At 51.1% G+C, this 25474-nt stretch overlaps 2 protein-coding genes across 2 annotated transcripts; both read left to right on the forward strand.

The window, feature by feature from the left end:
* Positions 1-58: 58 nt before the first annotated feature.
* On the forward strand, positions 59-2578 carry eef1akmt2 (EEF1A lysine methyltransferase 2). Its single transcript, XM_028967574.1, has 6 exons — positions 59-364; positions 445-510; positions 579-693; positions 759-866; positions 1902-2118; positions 2210-2578. The coding sequence occupies exons 1-6, from the start codon at positions 309-311 to the stop codon at positions 2305-2307; spliced, it is 660 nt and encodes a 219-aa protein (XP_028823407.1). The 5' UTR covers positions 59-308; the 3' UTR covers positions 2308-2578.
* A 20971-nt stretch (positions 2579-23549) lies between these two features.
* On the forward strand, positions 23550-25084 carry nkx1.2la (NK1 transcription factor related 2-like,a). The gene is made up of 2 exons (XM_028967553.1): positions 23550-23667; positions 24465-25084. Exons 1-2 carry the CDS (start codon positions 23550-23552, stop codon positions 25082-25084), a joined length of 738 nt encoding a protein of 245 aa, XP_028823386.1.
* The last annotated feature ends 390 nt before the right edge of the window (positions 25085-25474 follow it).

The raw sequence follows: 25474 nt of genomic DNA on the forward strand, positions 1-25474 counted from the left end.
CGACGTCTGTGTGGTGACGGGGGCGGGTCCAAGCGGGAGGTTCTCCGCTGCAGGACTCGGCGCTCAGATCCCCACACCTGGCCTGCTGCTGTGCAGACACACGTCCAAACCGCCGCCATGTTGCGTCGGGGATCCACACATTATTATTAACGGAAGTATTATACATATGATATGTGACTGCGTTTATGAGGTTATCATATGCACAGCATAAGACGCAGCGACTGGGCGGCATGACGTCATCCGTGCGCGACGTGCACTGAAATGTGCGTCAGCCTTGGCTGCGATTCTCTCCGTGTCCGTGCAGAACTATGAAGGAGGAAGACTCCCCGACGTTCGCGCCTTCTCGACTCGGGACGAAAGAATAGTGAGATCACGCAGTCGTCGTTAAAGCACGCCAACAAGTTTCCGATTCGGTGTTTCAGTTTTTTTCCGTTCCTGTTTCAGCTGGGATGAAGTCTACCAAAAGGAATTGCAGACCTTTTCAGACTTTGGGGGAGTGGGTGAGATTTGGTAAGCTTACTGTTGGCATAAATAATGAGTTATTTATTTGATCTGAGCTTGATGTATCCTGTCTCAAGGTTTGGAGAAGAGAGCATGAGTCGAGTCATAAGATGGTTGGAGGAACAGAATCTGCCAAGAAGCACTGCTGTTCTTGACATAGGGACTGGGAATGGCATATTTCTCCTAGAGCTGGTAAATATGAACACACAACTATTGTTTACTAAATGCATGTCATATGTACACATATTCTGTAACAGGCCAAGTATGGATTCAAGAACCTCACCGGAATAGACTACAGTGCATCCTCTGTGGAGCTGGCAAGGACTATACTTAAGAAAGACGGTTTCACCGATGTGAAAGTTGAGGTATGTTTGGTGTTACGGGAGCGTCGTTAGAAGATGTCTCCCACACGGTTACAATTGTTATATGTAGACACAAAAAAAAATTATAAATGTAAGCGTGTATACCCGATTAGTGCCTTCTAAATGGCTTTTGTCTCAAGACCCAATTCACCTTGATTTGTTATTTGAAGTGAGGCAATTGCCCAAATGACCTTTGATTGGGATGTTCATAGAGCTGGGTAATATTAGATAAATATCTAATATTACCTATTTAATATCTATAGTCATCTAATATTACCATATGTAATATCTAATATTACCCAGTGGTGGGGCAGGGGTGACCTAACGGTTAAGGAAGCGGCCCAGTAATCAGAAGGTTGCCGGTTCGAATCCCGAGCCGCAAAGCACACGTCCCCACACACTGCTCCCCGGGTGCCTGTCATGGTGCCCACTGCTCACTTAGGGTGATAATTTAAAGCAGAGGACACATTTCACTGTGTGCACCGTGTGCTGTGCTGTGCTGTGCTGCTGTTTATCACAATGACAATCACATCACTAACCTGTAAAAAGTTACAAGTTGCTCAACTTGACTTGACCTGGCTGGCAGGGGATTTGCAAGTTGGTTGGTTGACGTACCATATAAGATTCTCTTAGCCTATGTACATCTGTTCAACACACAAGTGTGTGCTGGCGGTGTTACTTGCTTACAGTCCAAACCTGCATTTGAAAAGCTTGAAAAAGCAGAAATAATTGCAAAATATGATGCTATTTTTTTTGCAGTTGCAGTGGATTTATAGAAAGAAATTTAGTAAGTAGAAATCAAGATGCTGTAATATCCTCTATTCTAATTGTGATTCGGATAGTTTTTCTTTCGAACACTGCATATCAGCCTTTTTTTCCTCATCAGATATGTATGGTAACAGTTTAAATAGCTTCCCAGTATTACAATAGTAGATGCATTAGTTTAGTCTGCAGATAAGAGGAGGACTCGAAAAATGACCACTAGATTAACAACACCCACATCATGTTGCTATAATATAATTTCAATATTTTTTATAGGAGATGGATTTCCTTGATCCTCAATCCACTTTGGGAACTTTTGACCTGTGCATTGACAAGGGCACATTTGATGCCATCAGTCTTAACCCTGTGGACACGCAGCAGGGAAAGCGACAGTATGTGTCATCCCTGAGACGTATTTTACGCCCAGAAGGCTTTTTCGCTATCACTTCTTGTAACTGGACCAAAGATGAGCTGTTTCAGCATTTCCACCAAGGTACAGGACACCCATTGAAACATACAACTTCTTATGCTGCTGAGAAATCTGATGGGGAAATCTGATTTTTTTTTTTTTTTTTTTGCTGTAGGATTTGATGTTGAGATGGAGCTACCCACCCCTGTTTTCCAGTTTGGAGGAGTGACAGGCAACAGTGTCACATCGCTGGTTTTTAAACGTCGACCCTGAACTCTGGACTACGCTTCAGCAATGGAACATCTACATGGAACTGCAGTTTTTTGGAGAGTATGGAAGGTTCTACAGCAAGGACAAGAAATATGGTCTGGCTGGACCAAACTTTGTACCTCTCTGAAATTATGCTTGAAGTTGTACATGAAAGAGTAAAATTTTCCTTGGTTAAAGCTGGAGCCATCAGCTGCATTTTTAAAAAAATACTTGGAACATAACACAGAACATCAGTTTTGAATATTGTTTTTAAAAATTTATATCTAATATTTAATACCCTGAAGGCCTGATTCATTCAATCTCTGAACAGTTGATGTTGAGGTGTGTCTGCTGTTACTGTGAGGTTTCTGAGGCTGCAATTCTGATGAAGTTTTTGTCTGCAGCAGATGTAACTCTTGCTCTTGCTTTCCTGGACGTGGTCCTCATGAGAGCCGTTCCATCAGCGGTGCACGTCAGGATATGTTCAAACTTGTTATGGATTGTTATGGATTGAATGACTTTCAGTCTTAAAGTAATGATGGACTGCCATTTGTCTTTATTAGTCAAGTGGTTCCTAGAATACTCGTCAGAAGAGAAAGTGAAGTGATTGTCATTGTGAAACACTGCAGCACAGCACACAGTGCACACAACAAAATGTGTCCACTGCTTTTAACCATCATCCTGAGTGAGCAGTGGGCAGCCATGACAGGCACCCGGGGAGCAGTGTGTGGGGAAAGTCATTTTAGTATAGTGTTTAGTTTGTCAAGTCAAGTCAAGTCAAGTCAACTTTATTGTCAATTCTGCCACATGTACAGGACATGCAGAGAATTGAAATTACGTTACTCTCTGACCCATAAAATAACATTAAATACAAAAACAGTAACAGTAACGAATACAGAGTATAAATACAATTTAAAAAGAAAGGCACAATATACAATTTTAAAGACACCATATACAAATAAGGGCACATGGTGGAGAGTGCAACATCAGGAGAGTGCAAAAACCAATAGTGCAACAGAGTTTTAAGTTTAAAGTGACGAAGTGAAAGTGAGGTAGATGGCAGACCAGAGCTGCACAGAGTGACTGGTGCATGGTCAGTTTGTGTGATTTAGAGTTCAGAAAGTTTGTGGAGCAGAAGAGGGGAGTGAGGGGAGTGGGGGCAGAGCCGGGAGGGAGTTGAGTTTCCTGACCGCCTGATGGGTGAAGCTGTCCTTCAGTCTGCTGGTCCTGGCCTGGAGACTCCGCAGTCTCCTCCCTGATGGCAGCAGGCTGAAGAAGGTTTGCATTGGGTGGGTGGGATCAGCTGCTATGCCGAGGGCTTTCTTGGTGAGGCGTGTACTGTAGATGTCTTGGAGGGAGGGGAGAGGGACACCGATGATTCTCTCAGCTGCTCTTACTGTGCGTTGGAGAGTTTTTTGGCAGGACGCATTGCAGGCTCCAAACCACACAGTGATGCAGCTAGACAGGATGCTCTCGATGGTTCCTCGGTAGAATGTGTGCATGATGGGGGCTGGTGCTCTTGCTCTTCTAAGTTTGCGGAGGAAGTAAAGACGCTGCTGTGCTTTCTTGGCCAATGTAGTAAACCCTCACTTGAAATTGGCCTAAAGCTGTAGGTACCTATCTGCAGTGGCCATATTTACTTAATCTTCCTGTGAATCATAATGTGTTAATCGTCCTTCAATCAACCATTTCTATATTATATTGTATATTTATAAACCAGAACAACCAGAGCTAGTAGTTCTTCCACAGTGCCAACAAGTGAGTAGATCGCATGCACAGTGGGGCCTGAATGTAGGCATGAGCATGCGCGTACGACTGCGAGAGAGCACCGTACAATCATTAGTTAAAGGGATGGTTCTTCTGGATCATAGGTGGCTGTGTTACCCACTAGGTAACAACCATTCTTTAATACACAAGATTGATGGTACAGACACTGCTCACTGAGATCTAAATGCAACCCAGGTAAACCGGGGGCAGTGGTGGCCTAGCGGTTAAGGAAGCGGCCCCGTAATCAGAAGGTTGCCGGTTCGAATCCCGATCTGCCAAGGTGCCACTGCGGTGCCACTGAGCAAAGCACCGCCCCACACATTGCTCCGCCTGTCATGGCTGCCCACTGCTCACTCAGGGTGATGGGTTAAATGCAGCGGACAAATTTCACTGTGTGCATCGTGTGCTGTGCTGCTCTGTATCACATGTGACAATCACTTCACTTTAAACGCAGCATTACAAAACCCTGTACTAACCCTAATTAATAAAACAATATACTACCCAGCCCAAACATTTTTATATGCAGTTGGATCTTATTATCTTATTAATTATCTCACACTGATGTCCTCAAACTATACAAAACATTGAAATGATTACAGCACACAAAATGTGACCTTTGCATTTATCTCATATGTGCAGTAGTGGGCTGCAATGATACGCATGTGGGGATGGCAATGCTGGCTGGTGAATTTTCTTTATCACTGTCCCAGAATAGACTTTCTGCACTAGTCTAGAGGTTTCTGACATTAAGAAATATTAAATGAAGAAATGTCTATGTAAATTTCTTTGACAGGACCGAGAAATCTTGACTGGACCATGGGACTATAGCCTAATAATATATAACCTTTTGTTTTGCTCCCTTTTGCTCAGTGTGACACATGAGAACCAGGTCTATTAGCAGAAAATGCAAAAAAAGGCCTGGATTAGGACAGATAGAGAGCCAAGATCCAATGAACTACTTCAATATGTATGCAATAATTTTCAGAACTTGATAACTTCATATTGCACCACAATATTACACAAAAATGCAACGATTTGACTGGTAATAATACAATACCATATTTCTAAGACATGTGATTGTGCTTTGTTTTTGTATTAATGGGACAGGGCTTTGTATGTTAACACGCTCCACTCTTATGCGACCGTGACCCTATTCACCTTGTGGTCTGATTCACCATGTGTCATGCAGAGACTTATGGGTCAATTAAGGTGTACTGAGACAGGTGACAAACACATACACACACACACTGCAAAAAGTGCCCATGTGGAAATTGAGCATGACCTCAATAAGATATATTCTAAAGTGGTTTCTGTGTGACTGCATATTTGTATTGAAATTGATGGGTCTGTAAATGCATGCTTATTGCATGCTCTCTTTTGTGTTTTGCCTGCACAGGACAAAGAGTGTTCAGTCAAAAGTCCATTATGTGTGCCTCCCTGTGTGTACTGATGCTTGCAAAGACCATCCTGTGGTTGAGAGGCATATGGTGCTGTCCACACCCTAGGACATGACCCATCTGATTCACTGCCAGTGAAGGACAATCACTAAAGCAGGCCCAATTACTCCACAGTCATATGTGTGCATGAGAGAGTGGGAACATTAATTTTTCAGAAAATAACAACCAAAGGGAAAGGAGGCAGAAGGGCAAAAGTCATGGGTCCCTTTTTTTTAAAGTGGACATTGTTCCAGTTTAACAGCCTCATCATGTGGATCGTTTATTGTCTTAAAAATGTATTTTGTGAATTTATTTAATACAATAATAGCCCACTGGAAACAATCATCTTCCCAGTACTGACCATTAACAACCAGCCATCTATACTGTATTGTAAATTAAAGGTAGGAGTTGTCACTGTAGATCTATTGTTATGAAAATCAAGAATGCAGAGCGACATTTATAGACAAGTTTAGCCCAAAGAGGGCTATTTTGAGAGATTTTATTCTCAAAATAAATTTCTCATCATTATTCTCATGATGAATAGTTTTTTAAAACCCTAGGTGGTTGCTATTCCTTATCAGAGGTTAGAAGTGCTGTAATGCTGCTGAAATGATAATGCTGCTGTTTATAATTACTGTTTTAAGTTTGTATCCACACAATTAATTATTTATTATTTGTATTTTTAGCTCAATAGATCAATACATGGCTGTTTTATCAAAAGAGGACATGTCTGAATGTACTTTCATTAAAAATAATGACACACAGATCTTTCCTCCTTTTGAAGTGCGGACATGATTGATTAATGATCAGAGTGGAGATATAGGCAATCGTGAAGGGAACAGCAGATGAACAATGATGATCAGAGCATCTGTATGGTCCTCTGTTTCAGGATGGCAAATTCTCAGCACTAGAAACCAAATTATGGAAAATGGATCAATATCAAAATATGCAGTAAATTGGGGGTAATGTCATAGCGATGAGTTGAGCACATCATTTTTGTCAGACTCGGAGGGGAGTTTAACTCGAGTTTATACGCAATTATCGTATTTAAAACTGTGCACCTTGGATTTTTGTCTAACAGAGAGCACATAGTCTGGACAGTCAGTGGACTACTTGAAAACGTGGCTGTCACTGAGCAATGTACCGTCCCCACACGCTGCTCCCCGGGCCCCTTTTTTATTGCCGCCCACTGCTGAGCAAAGGTGATGGGTTAAATACAGAGAACACATTTTGTTGTGGGCACCGTGTGCTCTGCTGCAGTTTTTCACAATACTAGAGTAATTTTCGGAATGATACTTTGTACATGTGTGCATGAGTATAGTTATTGTGGAGTAAAACTACTCATACTCATCACTCATCACTAATGTAGTGCTGAAGAAACAAAAAGCTTATGGCGCACTGAAGCTACAGCTATGGGAATGTGGGATTAGTTCCCCAAGGCCACAGAGCAGCAACAACAAGTCATTTTTTATAGCCCAAAATCACAAGAACTATGTCTTAATGGGCTTTGCAGCCACTACAGATGATACTTCTTGATTTAGACCCTCTCTGGATGCAAGGAACAACTCCCTAGAAAACTCCCATGGAGAAAAAAATCGGAAGAAACCTTGGAAAGGAGCAATGCAGAGAGGGACCCCCTTCCAGGGTAGCAAGAGCGTGCAGTAGACTGAAAGTTGAGTCGTGGCAACTGGACTTTCTTTCTTTAATGTGGAGACGTTTCATTCTGCATCCACAGAACTTTGTTGGCTTGTGCCCACAAATTTATCCTCAAGGTTGGTTTCACCTCAATCCCACCTTGAATAGGCTCAATAAGTGAAACTGTGTCTGGGATTTTAACAGAAGGCCATAGATTGAAGTTGATCTTTATTGTCATTTTTCCCAGAAAAGTATTGCATTAACACGTTTTGCTATAGACATGTTTATTCCTTTTTTGTGTATTGGAACAAAACAAAAAGAAGAGGAAAGGAAGACAAATTTTACATAATGTTTCACAAAACTCTGAAAAATGGGCTGGACAAAATGATTGGCACCATTAACTTAATGCCTTTTCCCAACAGCAATTTTAAGAACTCTCCACAGGTGTTCAATGGGATTTAGATCTGGGCTCATTGTTGGTTACTACAGAACCCTCCAGCACTTTGTTGCCATCCATTTCTGGGTGCAGCACAGCACACAGTGCACACAACAACATATGTCCTCTGATTTTAACCCATCACCCTTAGTGAGCAGTGTGCACCATGACAGGTGCCTGGGGAGCAGTGTGTGGGGATGGTGCTTTGCTCAGTGGCACCTCAGCGGATCGGAATTCGAACCAGCAACCTTCGGTTCCACTTCCTGGCACACACAGACACACTTGAGAGTCAAATGGTTGAATTCCTCAGCAACAATGAAGACCATTTCTCTGAATTGTCTTACGTGTTCTTTATTCTAGAACAGTTTTGTTTGGGACAAAATTGTATTAATATATCAGACGAATCCGCCCTTATCTGTCAACACAGGCCACCCAGATACTGGTTCAGTCCTTAGTAATCTCACGACTGGACTACTGTAACTCCCTTCTAGCTGGTCTACCACTATGTACCATCCGACCTCTACAACTCATACAAAATGCAGCAGCACGACTAATCTTCAACCTTCCCAAGTTCTCCACACCACCCCTCTGCTACGTTCCCTCCACCGGCTCCGAGTAGCTGCACGCATCAGGTTCAAAATACTGATGCTGGCCTACAAAGCCAAACATGGAGTAGCACCATCCTACCTCACAGCCCTTATTACACCTCGCACTACACCTCGTATACTCCGAGCCTCCAGTACTGCTCGCCTGGTCCCTCCATCTCTGAAGGTACGAGGAAGACGCTCATCTAGACTCTTCTCCGTCTTGGCCCCTCGGTGGTGGAATGAACTTCCCCTTGAGGTCGAGGAACAGCTCAGTCACTGAGTATTTTCAAATGGCAGCTCAAGACCTTCCTCTTTAGAGAATATTTAGATGAACTTGTAACTTTTCTTATTGTGTGACTTCTGTATAGAAACTAGAACAGAGTGAATAAAATGATTGTATTCATAGTTGTGGTCCTAATGAACCAGAACTGATCACTTCATCCATGGTAACTTGAAAGCACGTTGTAAGTCGCTCTGGATAAGGGCGTCTGCCAAATGCCTTAAATGTAAATGTATTAAATGCTTCTATATAATAGACCAGTTGCGGTGGTTTTAACTAATGGACTTGCTCCAAGGGTAAATCCTGGTTCCTGACAACTGTAAATGATGACTTAGCATGAAACGAACCAGAGGGTCACCACAGCCACCACCACTGTAACAACTACAGCTTCAGGGATCTTCAAATGGACCTGTAGCATCATAATGGACACGTAATGTACACCATGACACTGGACTACACTTTGGACTTCTCGACCTCTACAACTGTAGGCCTTTTTTGACAAATCATCGCAAACCCTGCACTGACAACAATTGCAGGCTCTCTCTACCCTGGAAGGGGGTCCCACTTTTTTGTGTGGAGTTTTTCCTTGTGTGCAGAAGGGTCAAGTGTGGGGGGTGTCAACTGTAGGGCCTGTCAAAGCCCATTGAGACATACTGTATGTGATTATGGGCTGTATCAATTTCTGTATATATAGGGGGGATATAATTATTTGAGCCTCTGTATGTTTGCCCACTAACAAAGAAATGATATCATTTCAATTGTAGATTTATTTGAACAGTGAAAGACAGAACAATAACAAAAGAAAATCCTGATACATTAATTAACATTTTTGTCCCTTTGATCCCTTTTGCAAAATGTGCTTTAGTATTTGTACTTGTTATGGCTTTAGTATGTGGCCTTTGTTCGCAATCACAGTTGACCCGTCCCCTTGGCAGAAAAACACCCCCAAAGCATTTTCATGGAGTGATTCTTCCTCCTCCAAACATGACGTGAGTTGATGCCAGAGAGCTCGATTTGGGTCTGACCACAACACTTTCACCCAGTGAAAATATATAAATATGTCTTTCATGTCTTGATGGTGGTGGTGATGGTGATGGTGGAGGTGCGTGCATGGATCCCAGCTCAGCACCCCCTCCCCTTCCAGGGAGCGGCAGCCATGATCAGGAGAGGGGGACAGGGTCCTGCATCAGCGGGAGACTTGACAGCACCATGAAACAGCGTCCAGGGGCAGAAACGAGAAGACCCTGGCCATCCCACTAGGACACAACAATGTTTTTGATGCATGCTTAGACATGTGTTGCAGATTTGATGGACAAATGGCAAGACTGTTCTGAAATTAGCATAAAGAGTAAATTAGATTTTTGTATTAATTTATTTATTATTAAACCAAGTTTAAATAATTGTGATGTTTTTTTCTCAGTTGTATATACAGTGTATATATATATATATACTGCATAACTTTAAATGAGATCACTTGAGGGAACAGTTATGACTGTGTTTCAGAGAATTCATAAAACTGTCTGACATTGAAAATGATTGACAGGTGAAGTCTGTGACTTATTCCTCCCACTCTTGATTAGAAAGGTGACTGTACTGTAGCACATGAAGGTACAACCAGCAATCTGCCTAACAAACCAAAAACTGATATAGCCTCTGTGTTGGCCATGCCTGACTGTAAGCACACACACACACACACACACACACACAATCTAAAACACTCCGTCACACAGGCACATTCATGCTTGCTCTCACAAACACATTGGTTGACAGCTATTCATCCCAGGCATGCTATTTATTCAAGCTAATTGAGATCAGTATGAATTATCAATTATAGTTAGCACTTAATTGCCCTTCCTGAAATCTGCTGCCCCTGGTTTTTAACAGGCCCATTCAAATAATGCAACTAATAGCTCTTGCCACCAAATGCTGAATACATCTTCATTGTGCGGTGTGTGGAGCGTGAGTGCCGGCAGTAATTTAGCATGGCCATCAGAGAGAGAGAAGGTGTGAGAGGGATCAGGGGAGTCATTAGTTACTAATGAATTATGATGCAACCTTCTGAGAACAAAGAGCTTTGTACAGAAGCTTTGACTCTCCCACAGCAAACATTCTTTTAAGTCTGCTTAGACTTAAATATGTCAGCTGTGTGTGAGTGTGAGTGTCATTTTTTTCTCTTTCCAATTTTTTTCTCAGCAATCAATGCTGATTTTTAAAAAGGAGATTAATGGAGAACTGACACTGACAAGCCACATGGTTACCACAAGACCTCTGCATCTGACAACATTAACAGGTCATTTAAGTTCTTAAGTTTCTGAAGTTGTACCCCAATGGAGTAGCTCATTTATGTGACCTAGTGGGGGGCAGTGGTGGCCTGACGGTTAAGGAAGAGGCCCTGTAATCAGAAGGTCGAATCCCGGTCTGCCAAGGTGCCACTGAGCAAAGCACCGCCTCCACACACTGCTCACTCAGGGTGATGGTTAAAATCAAAGAAGCTTTTAACCATACTAATAAATTATAACAAAAAAAGATGCTCAATTAGACTGAGAATCTGAAGGTCAAGTCAGCACCTTGAATTCTTTGTAATGTTCCAGTCATTCCTGAACGTTTTATGCAGTGTGAGCATTATAACTGCTATCAGAAAATACTGTTACTATTATGGGGTCTATGAGGTTTACAACAATCATTATGTAGAACTGTCATACAATTAACAATTGAAGTCTATTTTCATATTGACCACACATGGTCAAAGTAGCTATACAGCCTATTATAGCTCAACAATTGCCTTTATATTACACAAAACACTCCCAATATACCCAGCCCTGTAAGCAAGAGCAGTCGTAGCATGGTCTATGGTTGGAATGAACTGACCTTTACCTTCAAACAAAGGGAACCTGGTCATCGTCTGTATTCCACTCTCATGTTAAGTGGATCTTAACAAATCACCACTATGCTCCTCACATCTGCTGCACGTCAGCATCTGCTCATTCCACGCAACTGCCTCTCTAACTGGTTATGCATATTAACGGTCTGCCTCCCCAAGCTATCATTACAAAATATTGCAGTTTTTTGCTCCTCCGCCACTCTTCTAAAAGGTCTCTGCTCCAGAGGACCAGTACATGAACAGGAAGTGCATGTTTCTGTGACTTTAAACAAACAAAGTGATGTGATTGTCATTGTGATACACAGCAGCACAGCACACACAGTGAAAATTGTCCTCTGCATTTAACCATCACCCTTGGTGAGCAGCCCGGGGAGCAGTGTGTGGGGACGGCGCTTTGCTCTGTGGCACCTCAGTGGCACCTTGGCGGATCGGGATTCGAACTGGCAACCTTCTGATTGTGGGGCCACTTCCTTAACCGCTAGGGCACCACTGCATATGGTCATGCATTGCCACTGTAATGCAAATTGTAGTTTGAACACTGAAATGAAATATAATAGAATTGTAAACTTGATTTTATTGGAATTGTAAAGCTACCTTGACAAATTGTAGTGTCATATATTAATGCATAGACTTGTTTGTACTAGTTTGGATGCACCTACCCATTTATAATTTACATTATAGAACAAATATGAAGACACAGAACTATGAAACAACACGTAAAAAACAAAAAAAGATTTGCGTCTCTCCAAATCGGGGAGCCTTTACTGTGATGGCAGCATTTCCTACTCTGATATTCTCTCCACCAACTCAAGTTGGACAACGGAGATGGTTTCCAACAGTCATGAAGGTTTATGCTCAACACTTTCTTATCCTTCACGCATGTTAATGAGCATCTCATCAAGCAGCTTTTAACTAAGACAGTTGAACAAAGCAGCCGTGAAAAAACAGATTCATCAAACATACTTCACTTTCTGTGTAACACGAAGCATAAATATGTAGCATAAATATCTCATCTGGTGTGTCGTCAAATTATTTTCTCAGACCAACACCATTGTTGATCCATATAAAATCACGTTTCAAGTTCTGTAAAAGAATGTTCAAACCACCCTGTCCCATATTTGCTTTGCAATAAATTGTCTTTGTTGTCTAGATTTTAAAAAGCAGTGTGCAAAAAAGTGAAGTGAAAGTGAAGTGATTGGCACATGTGATACACAGCAGCAGAGCACACGGTGCACACAGTGAAATTTGTCCTCTGTATTTAACCATCACCCTGAGTGAGCAGTGGGCACCATGACAGGCACCCGGGGAGCAGTGTGTGAGGACGGTGCTTTGTTCAGTGGCACCTCAGTGGCACCTTGGCGGCTCGGCATTCGGCAGTATGTTTTTCTCATCTGCCAGTGGATAGGATTTTGGAAAGACTGAGTAGAAAAATAGTACCTTGCCAAACTTGGATGAATACTACACCTACTGTCTACACCACTAATGATGAGTTATTGGAGAGGCGAGGGACCAGCCAAAAGTGTAAACCCGACAAAACACCAACCAACTAAATCTCCTCTAACAACTAAACCCTCCGGTGTCTCCAGAACCCGCTTTTCCTCGGGTAGACAAACTCTGCTCTATATTATCATGTTTCTTCCTGAAATTAGGCAATTATTTAAACCACCATAACTGCTCAGTAGGAAAAGATATATCTCCAGAGAGTGCAGAGTAGTGTTGTATTAATGTATTTGTTAGAGATGTAAATACATTTATGTCATTTATCAGATGTAAATAGTAAGTGGGTTCATAGATGAGTGTGTTATTCATTGTCACAACCGAGGGCTGAAGGGGGAAGGAAGCGCAGGGCATCTGTATTTTTAAACATAAAAGAAACGGCACGAGAGCCCAACACAGTGAAATAAGGAGAACAAATACAAACCTTCAGATGTATGCCTATTGCCAGGAAGAAAGTAAAGCCTGAGGTATGTAATGTCTCTCCCACATTCATTCTGCATCTAGCTCGGCCCTGTTTAAGGTGGGAGCGATCAGGCCCTGATCACAGGTTCTTCAGCAGTGTGCGCTGTGTCCCTGTGTCTGGGGGACGTGCCGACCGTTTACCCTGCCACTGCACGTCCCTGCTGGATCCCCCAGTGTCCCCCAGTGTCCCTCGCTGTGTCTCGGGGGATCTGGCGACCGTTTACCTTGGCACAGGGCGGCGCCTTCTGGGAACGTCCACTACCCTGCCACTGCACGTCCCTGCTGGATCCCCCAGTGTCCCCCAGTGTCCCTCGCTGTGTCTCGGGGGATCTGGCGACCGTTTACCTTGGCACAGGGCGGCGCCTTCTGGGCACGTCCACTACCCTGCCACTGCACGTCCCTGCTGGATCCCCCAGTGTCCCTCGCTGTGTCTCGGGGGACCTGGCGACCGTTTACCTTGGCACAGGGCGGCGCCTTCTGGGCACGTCCACTACCCTGCCACTGCACGTCCCTGCTGGATCCCCCAGTGTCCCCCAGTGTCCCTCGCTGTGTCTCGGGGGATCTGGCGACCGTTTACCTTGGCACAGGGCGGCGCCTTCTGGGCACGTCCACTACCCTGCCACTGCACGTCCCTGCTGGATCCCCCAGTGTCCCTCGCTGTGTCTCGGGGGACGTGGCGACCGTTTACCTTGGCACAGGGCGGCGCCTTCTGGGCACGTCCACTACCCTGCCACTGCACGTCCCTGCTGGATCCCCCAGTGTCCCTCGCTGTGTCTCGGGGGACGTGGCGACCGTTTACCTTGGCACAGGGCGGCGCCTTCTGGGAACGTCCACTACCCTGCCACTGCACGTCCCTGCTGGATCCCCCAGTGTCCCCCAGTGTCCCTCGCTGTGTCTCGGGGGATCTGGCGACCGTTTACCTTGGCACAGGGCGGCGCCTTCTGGGAACGTCCACTACCCTGCCACTGCACGTCCCTGCTGGATCCCCCAGTGTCCCCCAGTGTCCCTCGCTGTGTCTCGGGGGATCTGGCGACCGTTTACCTTGGCACAGGGCGGCGCCTTCTGGGCACGTCCACTACCCTGCCACTGCACGTCCCTGCTGGATCCCCCAGTGTCCCTCGCTGTGTCTCGGGGGACGTGGCGACCGTTTACCTTGGCACAGGGCGGCGCCTTCTGGGCACGTCCACTACCCTGCCACTGCACGTCCCTGCTGGATCCCCCAGTGTCCCCCAGTGTCCCTCGCTGTGTCTCGGGGGATCTGGCGACCGTTTACCTTGGCACAGGGCGGCGCCTTCTGGGCACGTCCACTACCCTGCCACTGCACGTCCCTGCTGGATCCCCCAGTGTCCCTCGCTGTGTCTCGGGGGACGTGGCGACCGTTTACCTTGGCACAGGGCGGCGCCTTCTGGGCACGTCCACTACCCTGCCACTGCACGTCCCTGCTGGATCCCCCAGTGTCCCTCGCTGTGTCTCGGGGGACGTGGCGACCGTTTACCTTGGCACAGGGCGGCGCCTTCTGGGAACGTCCACTACCCTGCCACTGCACGTCCCTGCTGGATCCCCCAGTGTCCCCCAGTGTCCCTCGCTGTGTCTCGGGGGATCTGGCGACCGTTTACCTTGGCACAGGGCGGCGCCTTCTGGGAACGTCCACTACCCTGCCTCTGCACGTCCCTGCTGGATCCCCCAGTGTCCCCCAGCGTCCCTCGCTGTGTCTCGGGGGATCTGGCGACCGTTTACCTTGGCACAGGGCGGCGCCTTATGGGCACGTCCACTACCCTGCCTCTGCACGTCCCTGCTGGATCCCCCAGTGTCCCTCGCTGTGTCTCGGGGGATCTGGCGACCGTTTACCTTGGCACAGGGCGGCGCCTTCTGGGCACGTCCACTACCCTGCCACTGCACGTCCCTGCTGGATCCCCCAGTGTCCCTCGCTGTGTCTCGGGGGATCTGGCGACCGTTTACCTTGGCACAGGGCGGCGCCTTCTGGGCACGTCCACTACCCTGCCACTGCACGTCCCTGCTGGATCCCCCAGTGTCCCCCAGTGTCCCTCGCTGTGTCTCGGGGGATCTGGCGACCGTTTACCTTGGCACAGGGCGGCGCCTTCTGGGAACGTCCACTACCCTGCCACTGCACGTCCCTGCTGGATCCCCCAGTGTCCCCCAGCGCCCCTCGCTGTGTCTCGGGGGATCTGGCGACCGTTTACCTTGGCACAGGGCGGCACCTTCTGGGCACGTCCACTACCCTGCCACTGCACGTCCCTGCTGGATCCCCCAGTGTCCCCCAGTGTCCCTCGCTGTGTCTCGGGGGATCTGGCGACCGTTTACCTTGGCACAGGGCGGCGCCTTCTGGGAACGTCCACTACCCTGCCTCTGCACGTCCCTGCTGGATCCCCCAGTGTCCCCCAGCGCCCCTCGCTGTGTCTCGGGGGATCTGGCGACCGTTTACCTTGGCACAGGGCGGCGCCTTCTGAGAACGTCCACTACCCTGCCACTGCACGTCCCTGCTGGATCCCCCAGTGTCCCCCAGTGTCCCTCGCTGTGTCTCGGGGGATCTGGCGACCGTTTACCTTGGCACAGGGCGGCGCCTTCTGGGAACGTCCACTACCCTGCCACTGCACGTCCCTGCTGGATCCCCCAGTGTCCCCCAGTGTCCCTCGCTGTGTCTCGGGGGATCTGGCGACCGTTTACCTTGGCACAGGGCGGCGCCTTCTGGGCCCGTCCACTACCCTGCCACTGCACGTCCCTGCTGGATCCCCCAGTGTCCCTCGCTGTGTCTCGGGGGACCTGGCGACCGTTTACCTTGGCACAGGGCGGCGCCTTCTGGGCACGTCCACTACCCTGCCACTGCACGTCCCTGCTGGATCCCCCAGTGTCCCCCAGTGTCCCTCGCTGTGTCTCGGGGGATCTGGCGACCGTTTACCTTGGCACAGGGCGGCGCCTTCTGGGCACGTCCACTACCCTGCCACTGCACGTCCCTGCTGGATCCCCCAGTGTCCCTCGCTGTGTCTCGGGGGACGTGGCGACCGTTTACCTTGGCACAGGGCGGCGCCTTCTGGGCACGTCCACTACCCTGCCACTGCACGTCCCTGCTGGATCCCCCAGTGTCCCTCGCTGTGTCTCGGGGGACGTGGCGACCGTTTACCTTGGCACAGGGCGGCGCCTTCTGGGAACGTCCACTACCCTGCCACTGCACGTCCCTGCTGGATCCCCCAGTGTCCCCCAGTGTCCCTCGCTGTGTCTCGGGGGATCTGGCGACCGTTTACCTTGGCACAGGGCGGCGCCTTCTGGGAACGTCCACTACCCTGCCACTGCACGTCCCTGCTGGATCCCCCAGTGTCCCCCAGTGTCCCTCGCTGTGTCTCGGGGGATCTGGCGACCGTTTACCTTGGCACAGGGCGGCGCCTTCTGGGCACGTCCACTACCCTGCCACTGCACGTCCCTGCTGGATCCCCCAGTGTCCCTCGCTGTGTCTCGGGGGACGTGGCGACCGTTTACCTTGGCACAGGGCGGCGCCTTCTGGGCACGTCCACTACCCTGCCACTGCACGTCCCTGCTGGATCCCCCAGTGTCCCCCAGTGTCCCTCGCTGTGTCTCGGGGGATCTGGCGACCGTTTACCTTGGCACAGGGCGGCGCCTTCTGGGCACGTCCACTACCCTGCCACTGCACGTCCCTGCTGGATCCCCCAGTGTCCCTCGCTGTGTCTCGGGGGACGTGGCGACCGTTTACCTTGGCACAGGGCGGCGCCTTCTGGGCACGTCCACTACCCTGCCACTGCACGTCCCTGCTGGATCCCCCAGTGTCCCTCGCTGTGTCTCGGGGGACGTGGCGACCGTTTACCTTGGCACAGGGCGGCGCCTTCTGGGAACGTCCACTACCCTGCCACTGCACGTCCCTGCTGGATCCCCCAGTGTCCCCCAGTGTCCCTCGCTGTGTCTCGGGGGATCTGGCGACCGTTTACCTTGGCACAGGGCGGCGCCTTCTGGGAACGTCCACTACCCTGCCTCTGCACGTCCCTGCTGGATCCCCCAGTGTCCCCCAGCGTCCCTCGCTGTGTCTCGGGGGATCTGGCGACCGTTTACCTTGGCACAGGGCGGCGCCTTCTGGGAACGTCCACTACCCTGCCACTGCACGTCCCTGCTGGATCCCCCAGTGTCCCCCAGTGTCCCTCGCTGTGTCTCGGGGGATCTGGCGACCGTTTACCTTGGCACAGGGCGGCGCCTTCTGGGAACGTCCACTACCCTGCCTCTGCACGTCCCTGCTGGATCCCCCAGTGTCCCCCAGCGTCCCTCGCTGTGTCTCGGGGGATCTGGCGACCGTTTACCTTGGCACAGGGCGGCGCCTTCTGGGCACGTCCACTACCCTGCCTCTGCACGTCCCTGCTGGATCCCCCAGTGTCCCTCGCTGTGTCTCGGGGGATCTGGCGACCGTTTACCTTGGCACAGGGCGGCGCCTTCTGGGCACGTCCACTACCCTGCCACTGCACGTCCCTGCTGGATCCCCCAGTGTCCCTCGCTGTGTCTCGGGGGATCTGGCGACCGTTTACCTTGGCACAGGGCGGCGCCTTCTGGGCACGTCCACTACCCTGCCACTGCACGTCCCTGCTGGATCCCCCAGTGTCCCCCAGTGTCCCTCGCTGTGTCTCGGGGGATCTGGCGACCGTTTACCTTGGCACAGGGCGGCGCCTTCTGGGAACGTCCACTACCCTGCCACTGCACGTCCCTGCTGGATCCCCCAGTGTCCCCCAGCGCCCCTCGCTGTGTCTCGGGGGATCTGGCGACCGTTTACCTTGGCACAGGGCGGCACCTTCTGGGCACGTCCACTACCCTGCCACTGCACGTCCCTGCTGGATCCCCCAGTGTCCCCCAGTGTCCCTCGCTGTGTCTCGGGGGATCTGGCGACCGTTTACCTTGGCACAGGGCGGCGCCTTCTGGGAACGTCCACTACCCTGCCTCTGCACGTCCCTGCTGGATCCCCCAGTGTCCCCCAGCGCCCCTCGCTGTGTCTCGGGGGATCTGGCGACCGTTTACCTTGGCACAGGGCGGCGCCTTCTGAGAACGTCCACTACCCTGCCACTGCACGTCCCTGCTGGATCCCCCAGTGTCCCCCAGTGTCCCTCGCTGTGTCTCGGGGGATCTGGCGACCGTTTACCTTGGCACAGGGCGGCGCCTTCTGGGCACGTCCACTACCCTGCCACTGCACGTCCCTGCTGGATCCCCCAGTGTCCCCCAGTGTCCCTCGCTGTGTCTCGGGGGATCTGGCGACCGTTTACCTTGGCACAGGGCGGCGCCTTCTGGGCACGTCCACTACCCTGCCACTGCACGTCCCTGCTGGATCCCCCAGTGTCCCCCAGTGTCCCTCGCTGTGTCTCGGGGGATCTGGCGACCGTTTACCTTGGCACAGGGCGGCGCCTTCTGGGCACGTCCACTACCCTGCCACTGCACGTCCCTGCTGGATCCCCCAGTGTCCCTCGCTGTGTCTCGGGGGACGTGGCGACCGTTTACCTTGGCACAGGGCGGCGCCTTCTGGGCACGTCCACTACCCTGCCACTGCACGTCCCTGCTGGATCCCCCAGTGTCCCCCAGTGTCCCTCGCTGTGTCTCGGGGGATCTGGCGACCGTTTACCTTGGCACAGGGCGGCGCCTTCTGGGCACGTCCACTACCCTGCCACTGCACGTCCCTGCTGGATCCCCCAGTGTCCCTCGCTGTGTCTCGGGGGACGTGGCGACCGTTTACCTTGGCACAGGGCGGCGCCTTCTGGGCACGTCCACTACCCTGCCACTGCACGTCCCTGCTGGATCCCCCAGTGTCCCCCAGTGTCCCTCGCTGTGTCTCGGGGGATCTGGCGACCGTTTACCTTGGCACAGGGCGGCGCCTTCTGGGCACGTCCACTACCCTGCCACTGCACGTCCCTGCTGGATCCCCCAGTGTCCCTCGCTGTGTCTCGGGGGACGTGGCGACCGTTTACCTTGGCACAGGGCGGCGCCTTCTGGGCACGTCCACTACCCTGCCACTGCACGTCCCTGCTGGATCCCCCAGTGTCCCCCAGTGTCCCTCGCTGTGTCTCGGGGGATCTGGCGACCGTTTACCTTGGCACAGGGCGGCGCCTTCTGGGCACGTCCACTACCCTGCCACTGCACGTCCCTGCTGGATCCCCCAGTGTCCCTCGCTGTGTCTCGGGGGACGTGGCGACCGTTTACCTTGGCACAGGGCGGCGCCTTCTGGGCACGTCCACTACCCTGCCACTGCACGTCCCTGCTGGATCCCCCAGTGTCCCCCAGTGTCCCTCGCTGTGTCTCGGGGGATCTGGCGACCGTTTACCTTGGCACAGGGCGGCGCCTTCTGGGAACGTCCACTACCCTGCCTCTGCACGTCCCTGCTGGATCCCCCAGTGTCCCCCAGCGTCCCTTGCTGTGTCTCGGGGGATCTGGCGACCGTTTACCTTGGCACAGGGCGGCGCCTTCTGGGAACGTCCACTACCCTGCCACTGCACGTCCCTGCTGGATCCCCCAGTGTCCCCCAGTGTCCCTCGCTGTGTCTCGGGGGATCTGGCGACCGTTTACCTTGGCACAGGGCGGCGCCTTCTGGGCACGTCCACTACCCTGCCACTGCACGTCCCTGCTGGATCCCCCAGTGTCCCTCGCTGTGTCTCGGGGGATCTGGCGACCGTTTACCTTGGCACAGGGCGGCGCCTTCTGGGAACGTCCACTACCCTGCCTCTGCCTGTCCCTGCTGGATCCCCCAGTGTCCCCCAGCGTCCCTCGCTGTGTCTCGGGGGATCTGGCGACCGTTTACCTTGGCACAGGGCGGCGCCTTCTGGGAACGTCCACTACCCTGCCACTGCACGTCCCTGCTGGATCCCCCAGTGTCCCCCAGTGTCCCTCGCTGTGTCTCGGGGGATCTGGCGACCGTTTACCTTGGCACAGGGCGGCGCCTTCTGGGCACGTCCACTACCCTGCCACTGCAAGTCCCTGCTGGATCCCCCAGTGTCCCCCAGTGTCCCTCGCTGTGTCTCGGGGGATCTGCCGACCGTTTAACTTGGCACAGGGCGGCGCCTTCTGGGAACGTCCACTACCCTGCCTCTGCACGTCCCTGCTGGATCCCCCAGTGTCCCTCGCTGTGTCTCGGGGGATCTGGCGACCGTTTACCTTGGCACAGGGCGGCGCCTTCTGGGCACGTCCACTACCCTGCCACTGCACGTCCCTGCTGGATCCCCCAGTGTCCCCCAGTGTCCCTCGCTGTGTCTCGGGGGATCTGGCGACCGTTTACCTTGGCACAGGGCGGCGCCTTCTGGGAACGTCCACTACCCTGCCTCTGCACGTCCCTGCTGGATCCCCCAGTGTCCCCCAGCGCCCCTCGCTGTGTCTCGGGGGATCTGGCGACCGTTTACCTTGGCACAGGGCGGCACCTTCTGGGCACGTCCACTACCCTGCCACTGCACGTCCCTGCTGGATCCCCCAGTGTCCCCCAGTGTCCCTCGCTGTGTCTCGGGGGATCTGGCGACCGTTTACCTTGGCACAGGGCGGCGCCTTCTGGGAACGTCCACTACCCTGCCTCTGCACGTCCCTGCTGGATCCCCCAGTGTCCCCCAGCGCCCCTCGCTGTGTCTCGGGGGATCTGGCGACCGTTTACCTTGGCACAGGGCGGCGCCTTCTGAGAACGTCCACTACCCTGCCACTGCACGTCCCTGCTGGATCCCCCAGTGTCCCCCAGTGTCCCTCGCTGTGTCTCGGGGGATCTGGCGACCGTTTACCTTGGCACAGGGCGGCGCCTTCTGGGCACGTCCACTACCGTGCCACTGCACGTCCCTGCTGGATCCCCCAGTGTCCCCCAGTGTCCCTCGCTGTGTCTCGGGGGATCTGGCGACCGTTTACCTTGGCACAGGGCGGCGCCTTCTGGGCACGTCCACTACCCTGCCACTGCACGTCCCTGCTGGATCCCCCAGTGTCCCCCAGTGTCCCTCGCTGTGTCTCGGGGGATCTGGCGACCGTTTACCTTGGCACAGGGCGGCGCCTTCTGGGAACGTCCACTACCCTGCCACTGCACGTCCCTGCTGGATCCCCCAGTGTCCCCCAGTGTCCCTCGCTGTGTCTCGGGGGATCTGGCGACCGTTTACCTTGGCACAGGGCGGCGCCTTCTGGGAACGTCCACTGCCCTGCCACTGCACGTCCCTGCTGGATCCCCCAGTGTCCCCCAGTGTCCCTCGCTGTGTCTCGGGGGATCTGGCGACCGTTTACCTTGGCACAGGGCGGCGCCTTCTGGGCACGTCCACTACCCTGCCACTGCACGTCCCTGCTGGATCCCCCAGTGTCCCTCGCTGTGTCTCGGGGGATCTGCCGAACGTTTACCTTGGCACAGGGCGGCGCCTTCTGGGCACGTCCACTACCCTGCCACTGCACGTCCCTGCTGGATCCCCCAGTGTCCCCCAGTGTCCCTCGCTGTGTCTCGGGGGATCTGGCGACCGTTTACCTTGGCACAGGGCGGCGCCTTCTGGGAACGTCCACTACCCTGCCTCTGCACGTCCCTGCTGGATCCCCCAGTGTCCCCCAGCGTCCCTCGCTGTGTCTCGGGGGATCTGGCGACCGTTTACCTTGGCACAGGGCGGCGCCTTCTGAGAACGTCCACTACTCTGCCACTGCACGTCCCTGCTGGATCCCCCAGTGTCCCCCAGTGTCCCTCGCTGTGTCTCGGGGGATCTGGCGACCGTTTACCTTGGCACAGGGCGGCGCCTTCTGGGCACGTCCACTACCCTGCCACTGCACGTCCCTGCTGGATCCCCCAGTGTCCCCCAGTGTCCCTCGCTGTGTCTCGGGGGATCTGGCGACCGTTTACCTTGGCACAGGGCGGCGCCTTCTGGGAACGTCCACTACCCTGCCTCTGCATGTCCCTGCTGGATCCCCCAACATCCCTCGCTGTGTCTCAGGGGATCTGGCGACCGTTTACCTTAGCACAGGGCGAATATAGGACATGTGCAGCCACTGCATGTCCCTGACTCCAGTGGTGCAAGAGACATGTAGGCCCTCTCCCTGCATGTCTTTGCTGGAAGTACTTGGCTTCGCGGGACCCCTCCTGGCTCAGCCGAGTCTGCACCTGTTGGGAAGAGCAGACCCTCTACCTGCACCCCACCTGCTACCCTGGGGACCCCTTGGAAGTGGACCCAGGACTGCGACTGACCCGCCTTCTGTCACGGCCGTTTGGCAGGTGATCTGGAACGATGGCAAGACATGATGAGGAAGAAGGACGCATTTGCACGACGTCTTGAAACGGTGGTTTAATACGCGATGAACAGGACAGGGGAGACATCCAGTAACAGTGAACATGTAACCTGTAACAATGACCCGACGGTGAACAGACACGAACAGGGCAGCTTTATACAATCAGACACAGGTGAAAACAACCAGGAAACATGTCACAGAACGAACATGAAACTCCGGTCCGGATCCCGGACCTGGAGTAACCCCTTCCCAACCAGATCATGACATCTTCCATATTGGCTACCTGGGTGATAAGCCCCTTCGCTTCCCTTCACTACCACCAGGTGGCGGGCACACAGCCAAAAAATCAAATTAGGATTAGGACCGGATAAACGGAGATCATTAATTGGCAATCCTGACCTTCTGTGTTTGTTTTTCAGCTCCTGGTCTTCATACCACGTGTCTTTGGATTTGTTTGAGGCTCATGTTTGTCATGTTTGCCTTATTTTGGCCTTTTTTTATACTAAACCCCCTTTTCTGAAGATGCCTTGCTTGGTTATACATGTTAATGGTTATATTACCCAAGAAAACCTGTTAACTGAAGGTCTGAAGAGTGGTATAATAACGGGTGTTTGCAGGCGACGGTGAAGCATGGTAGTGGTTTCTTGCAAGTTTGTGGCGTTTCTTCAAATGAAGTTGGAGACTTGGTCAGGATTCTGCAGCAGAACAATGACCCCCAAATGTACAGCAGTCATAAAGAACTATCTTCCATGTAAAGAAGAAGAAAATATCCTGGAAGTGATTTTCTAGCACAGGGAGTCACACCACAATTATTGTTTGATGGACATTTTGATGGACGTTTATCCCTTCAGAGTATTGTTGGTTAGACTTATCAAAGATGGACACCTGCACTCACTATTGATCTGGTGCTGCTGGAACATTCTTCTGTATGCTTTCTCGCTGTGCCATTGGATGAAACGCATCTCGCCGTAAAGCCCCTCCGAGGAACCTCATGGCTGGTCACGTGTGCGCATTTTCAAGCGACCAGACGGACACCTGACGCGCCAGCCAGCCGGAGTTCGGCCACCGGACCAGCATGTCGCAGGTAAAACCCCCAGGCAGCCAGAGGATTTCCTTCTCCATCTGCGACATCTTGGATCCGGACAAATTTCCCAGGAAGAAGCAGAAGTTCCGAAGTTCGCCCGCGAATAACGGTACCGTTTCAAACTTCCTTTCTTGTCTGCTCATTGGTTGTATATTGATCATATTTAATGTGTCGAGTTAAGAAGAGCGTCTGTCTGTCTGTCTGTCTGACCTTGCGTCAGGTCTTTCCGTGATTGGCACCGGGACGGGGGGAGCAGATAATTGTGTAAATCGCGCCGTTGAGGATACTCGCCCGCACATTGATCGATATCCCATTACAGCATCCTGCATATCTCCCTCCAGCACCTTGCAGCTACAAGCTCCAAGCCTCTTCCATGCCCGATCTCAAATATGGCTCGATTAAAAGTTCCCTTTAAATAGATGACATTTATCGAGCCGCCAACAAGTACGAAAGTATGGCAGGTGACAGAGGAGGATGTGCGCATCGTATGTGGTTCTACACGGTGAAAATATAGGGCTACTTTTATTAATATTAGTTTATTAACATGTATATATGGATATGGATCCATTTATATGGATAGAATAATCTGTCTATTTGTGTTTGACACAAATTGTCTTACTTGACTTGCAAAAAGCAAGACAGAAAAAATGATTAGTTCATGATATTATATGTATTTAACATAACATGGTTTTGTTTCATATAAAGTACTTTTTTATGTTCTGTTTCCATTGTACACTTTTAAATGAGGAGATTATAAAAATGAGCAGAAATATGACAGGTTTACATAATATTATTTTTGTGTCTATAGTGAATAACGTGAATGTTCATTGTAAATGCTTCTTGTCCATAGCAGCAGGTTTACGTGTTTTTTACGTGTATTCTAGTTGATCCATTTGTTTTAAACAGGTGACACCAGCTGTGCTAGGGTGGATCCTATGAACTCCAGATGTCAAAAAGGCAGCTCTGACTCTCCAGCTAAAGATAAGCCAGGTACTCCAGATATAGCTTACACAGAGGCTGGAGATGATTCAAACAGCAAGGACCTCAGGCGTGAGAAGTCTGTGGCAAACAGCATGTCGCTTGTGAAAAGGCAGAACCTGGACCATGGCTGCACGAAGCCGCGCCGTGCACGCACTGCCTTTACGTACGAACAACTTGTGGCCTTGGAGAACAAATTCCGCGTTACACGCTACCTGTCAGTATGTGAGAGGCTCAATCTTGCCCTGTCCCTCAGTCTCACAGAAACCCAGGTGAAGATCTGGTTTCAGAACCGTAGGACCAAGTGGAAAAAGCAGAATCCAAGTGTGGACTCTACCCTTCCACCCGACTCAAACTCTTTACCCAGCATGCATCCAAATCTCTGCTCTGTTGCCAACACATATCACATTTTCCCACCATACAGAACAAGCAGCGTGATGTTCCATTCGACTGGTGCAGTTCCACTGCCCACCACTGGGAGTGTCCTGCATCCTTTCTTATCCAGTAGCTACATGCACAGCCACATCTTCATGTCACATTTGCAGTAGAGACTGATGTTAACTGATGCACATCTGCTCCTCTTTCCACAAGACAGTGTCAAGCAAAGACAAGACCCGCATTGCAGTTGTTCTGCATGTGTGGATAAACCACTGCATTATACCCCTTATGATAATGTTTAATATCCCTAATAATCTGCCTTGTTCATGGTATAGAGCTGAATTAACATTATGAACACTGAACATTCAAGACCTATATGATTATATGATGATGTTAACATGCTATTATTTTCTTCCTGTGCCATCTCAGAAATGCATTTTATTTGCCTCTGTTCTAAAGTGAAAAATGTAAAAATGTTCTAGATTGTCTCTGAATTTAGTAGTTACACTTGCTTAAATTGAAGGAGATTTAATTCCTTATTTGTAAAAAGGATTTGTTGG

This window comes from Denticeps clupeoides, unplaced genomic scaffold (genome assembly GCF_900700375.1).
Source record: "Denticeps clupeoides unplaced genomic scaffold, fDenClu1.1, whole genome shotgun sequence".
NCBI lineage: Eukaryota > Metazoa > Chordata > Actinopteri > Clupeiformes > Denticipitidae > Denticeps > Denticeps clupeoides.

Excerpts from the sequence above, each read along its gene's own strand:
- eef1akmt2 (XM_028967574.1), top strand. The coding sequence starts at position 309 with ATGAAGGAGGAAGACTCCCCGACGTTCGCGCCTTCTCGACTCGGGACG. Across the intron at positions 365-444 it reads CGACTCGGGACGAAAGAATA|CTGGGATGAAGTCTACCAAA; the intron begins GTGAGATCACGC and ends TTCCTGTTTCAG. Across the intron at positions 511-578 it reads GGGGGAGTGGGTGAGATTTG|GTTTGGAGAAGAGAGCATGA; the intron begins GTAAGCTTACTG and ends TCCTGTCTCAAG.
- nkx1.2la (XM_028967553.1), top strand. The coding sequence starts at position 23,550 with ATGTCGCAGGTAAAACCCCCAGGCAGCCAGAGGATTTCCTTCTCCATC. Across the intron at positions 23,668-24,464 it reads AAGTTCGCCCGCGAATAACG|GTGACACCAGCTGTGCTAGG; the intron begins GTACCGTTTCAA and ends TGTTTTAAACAG.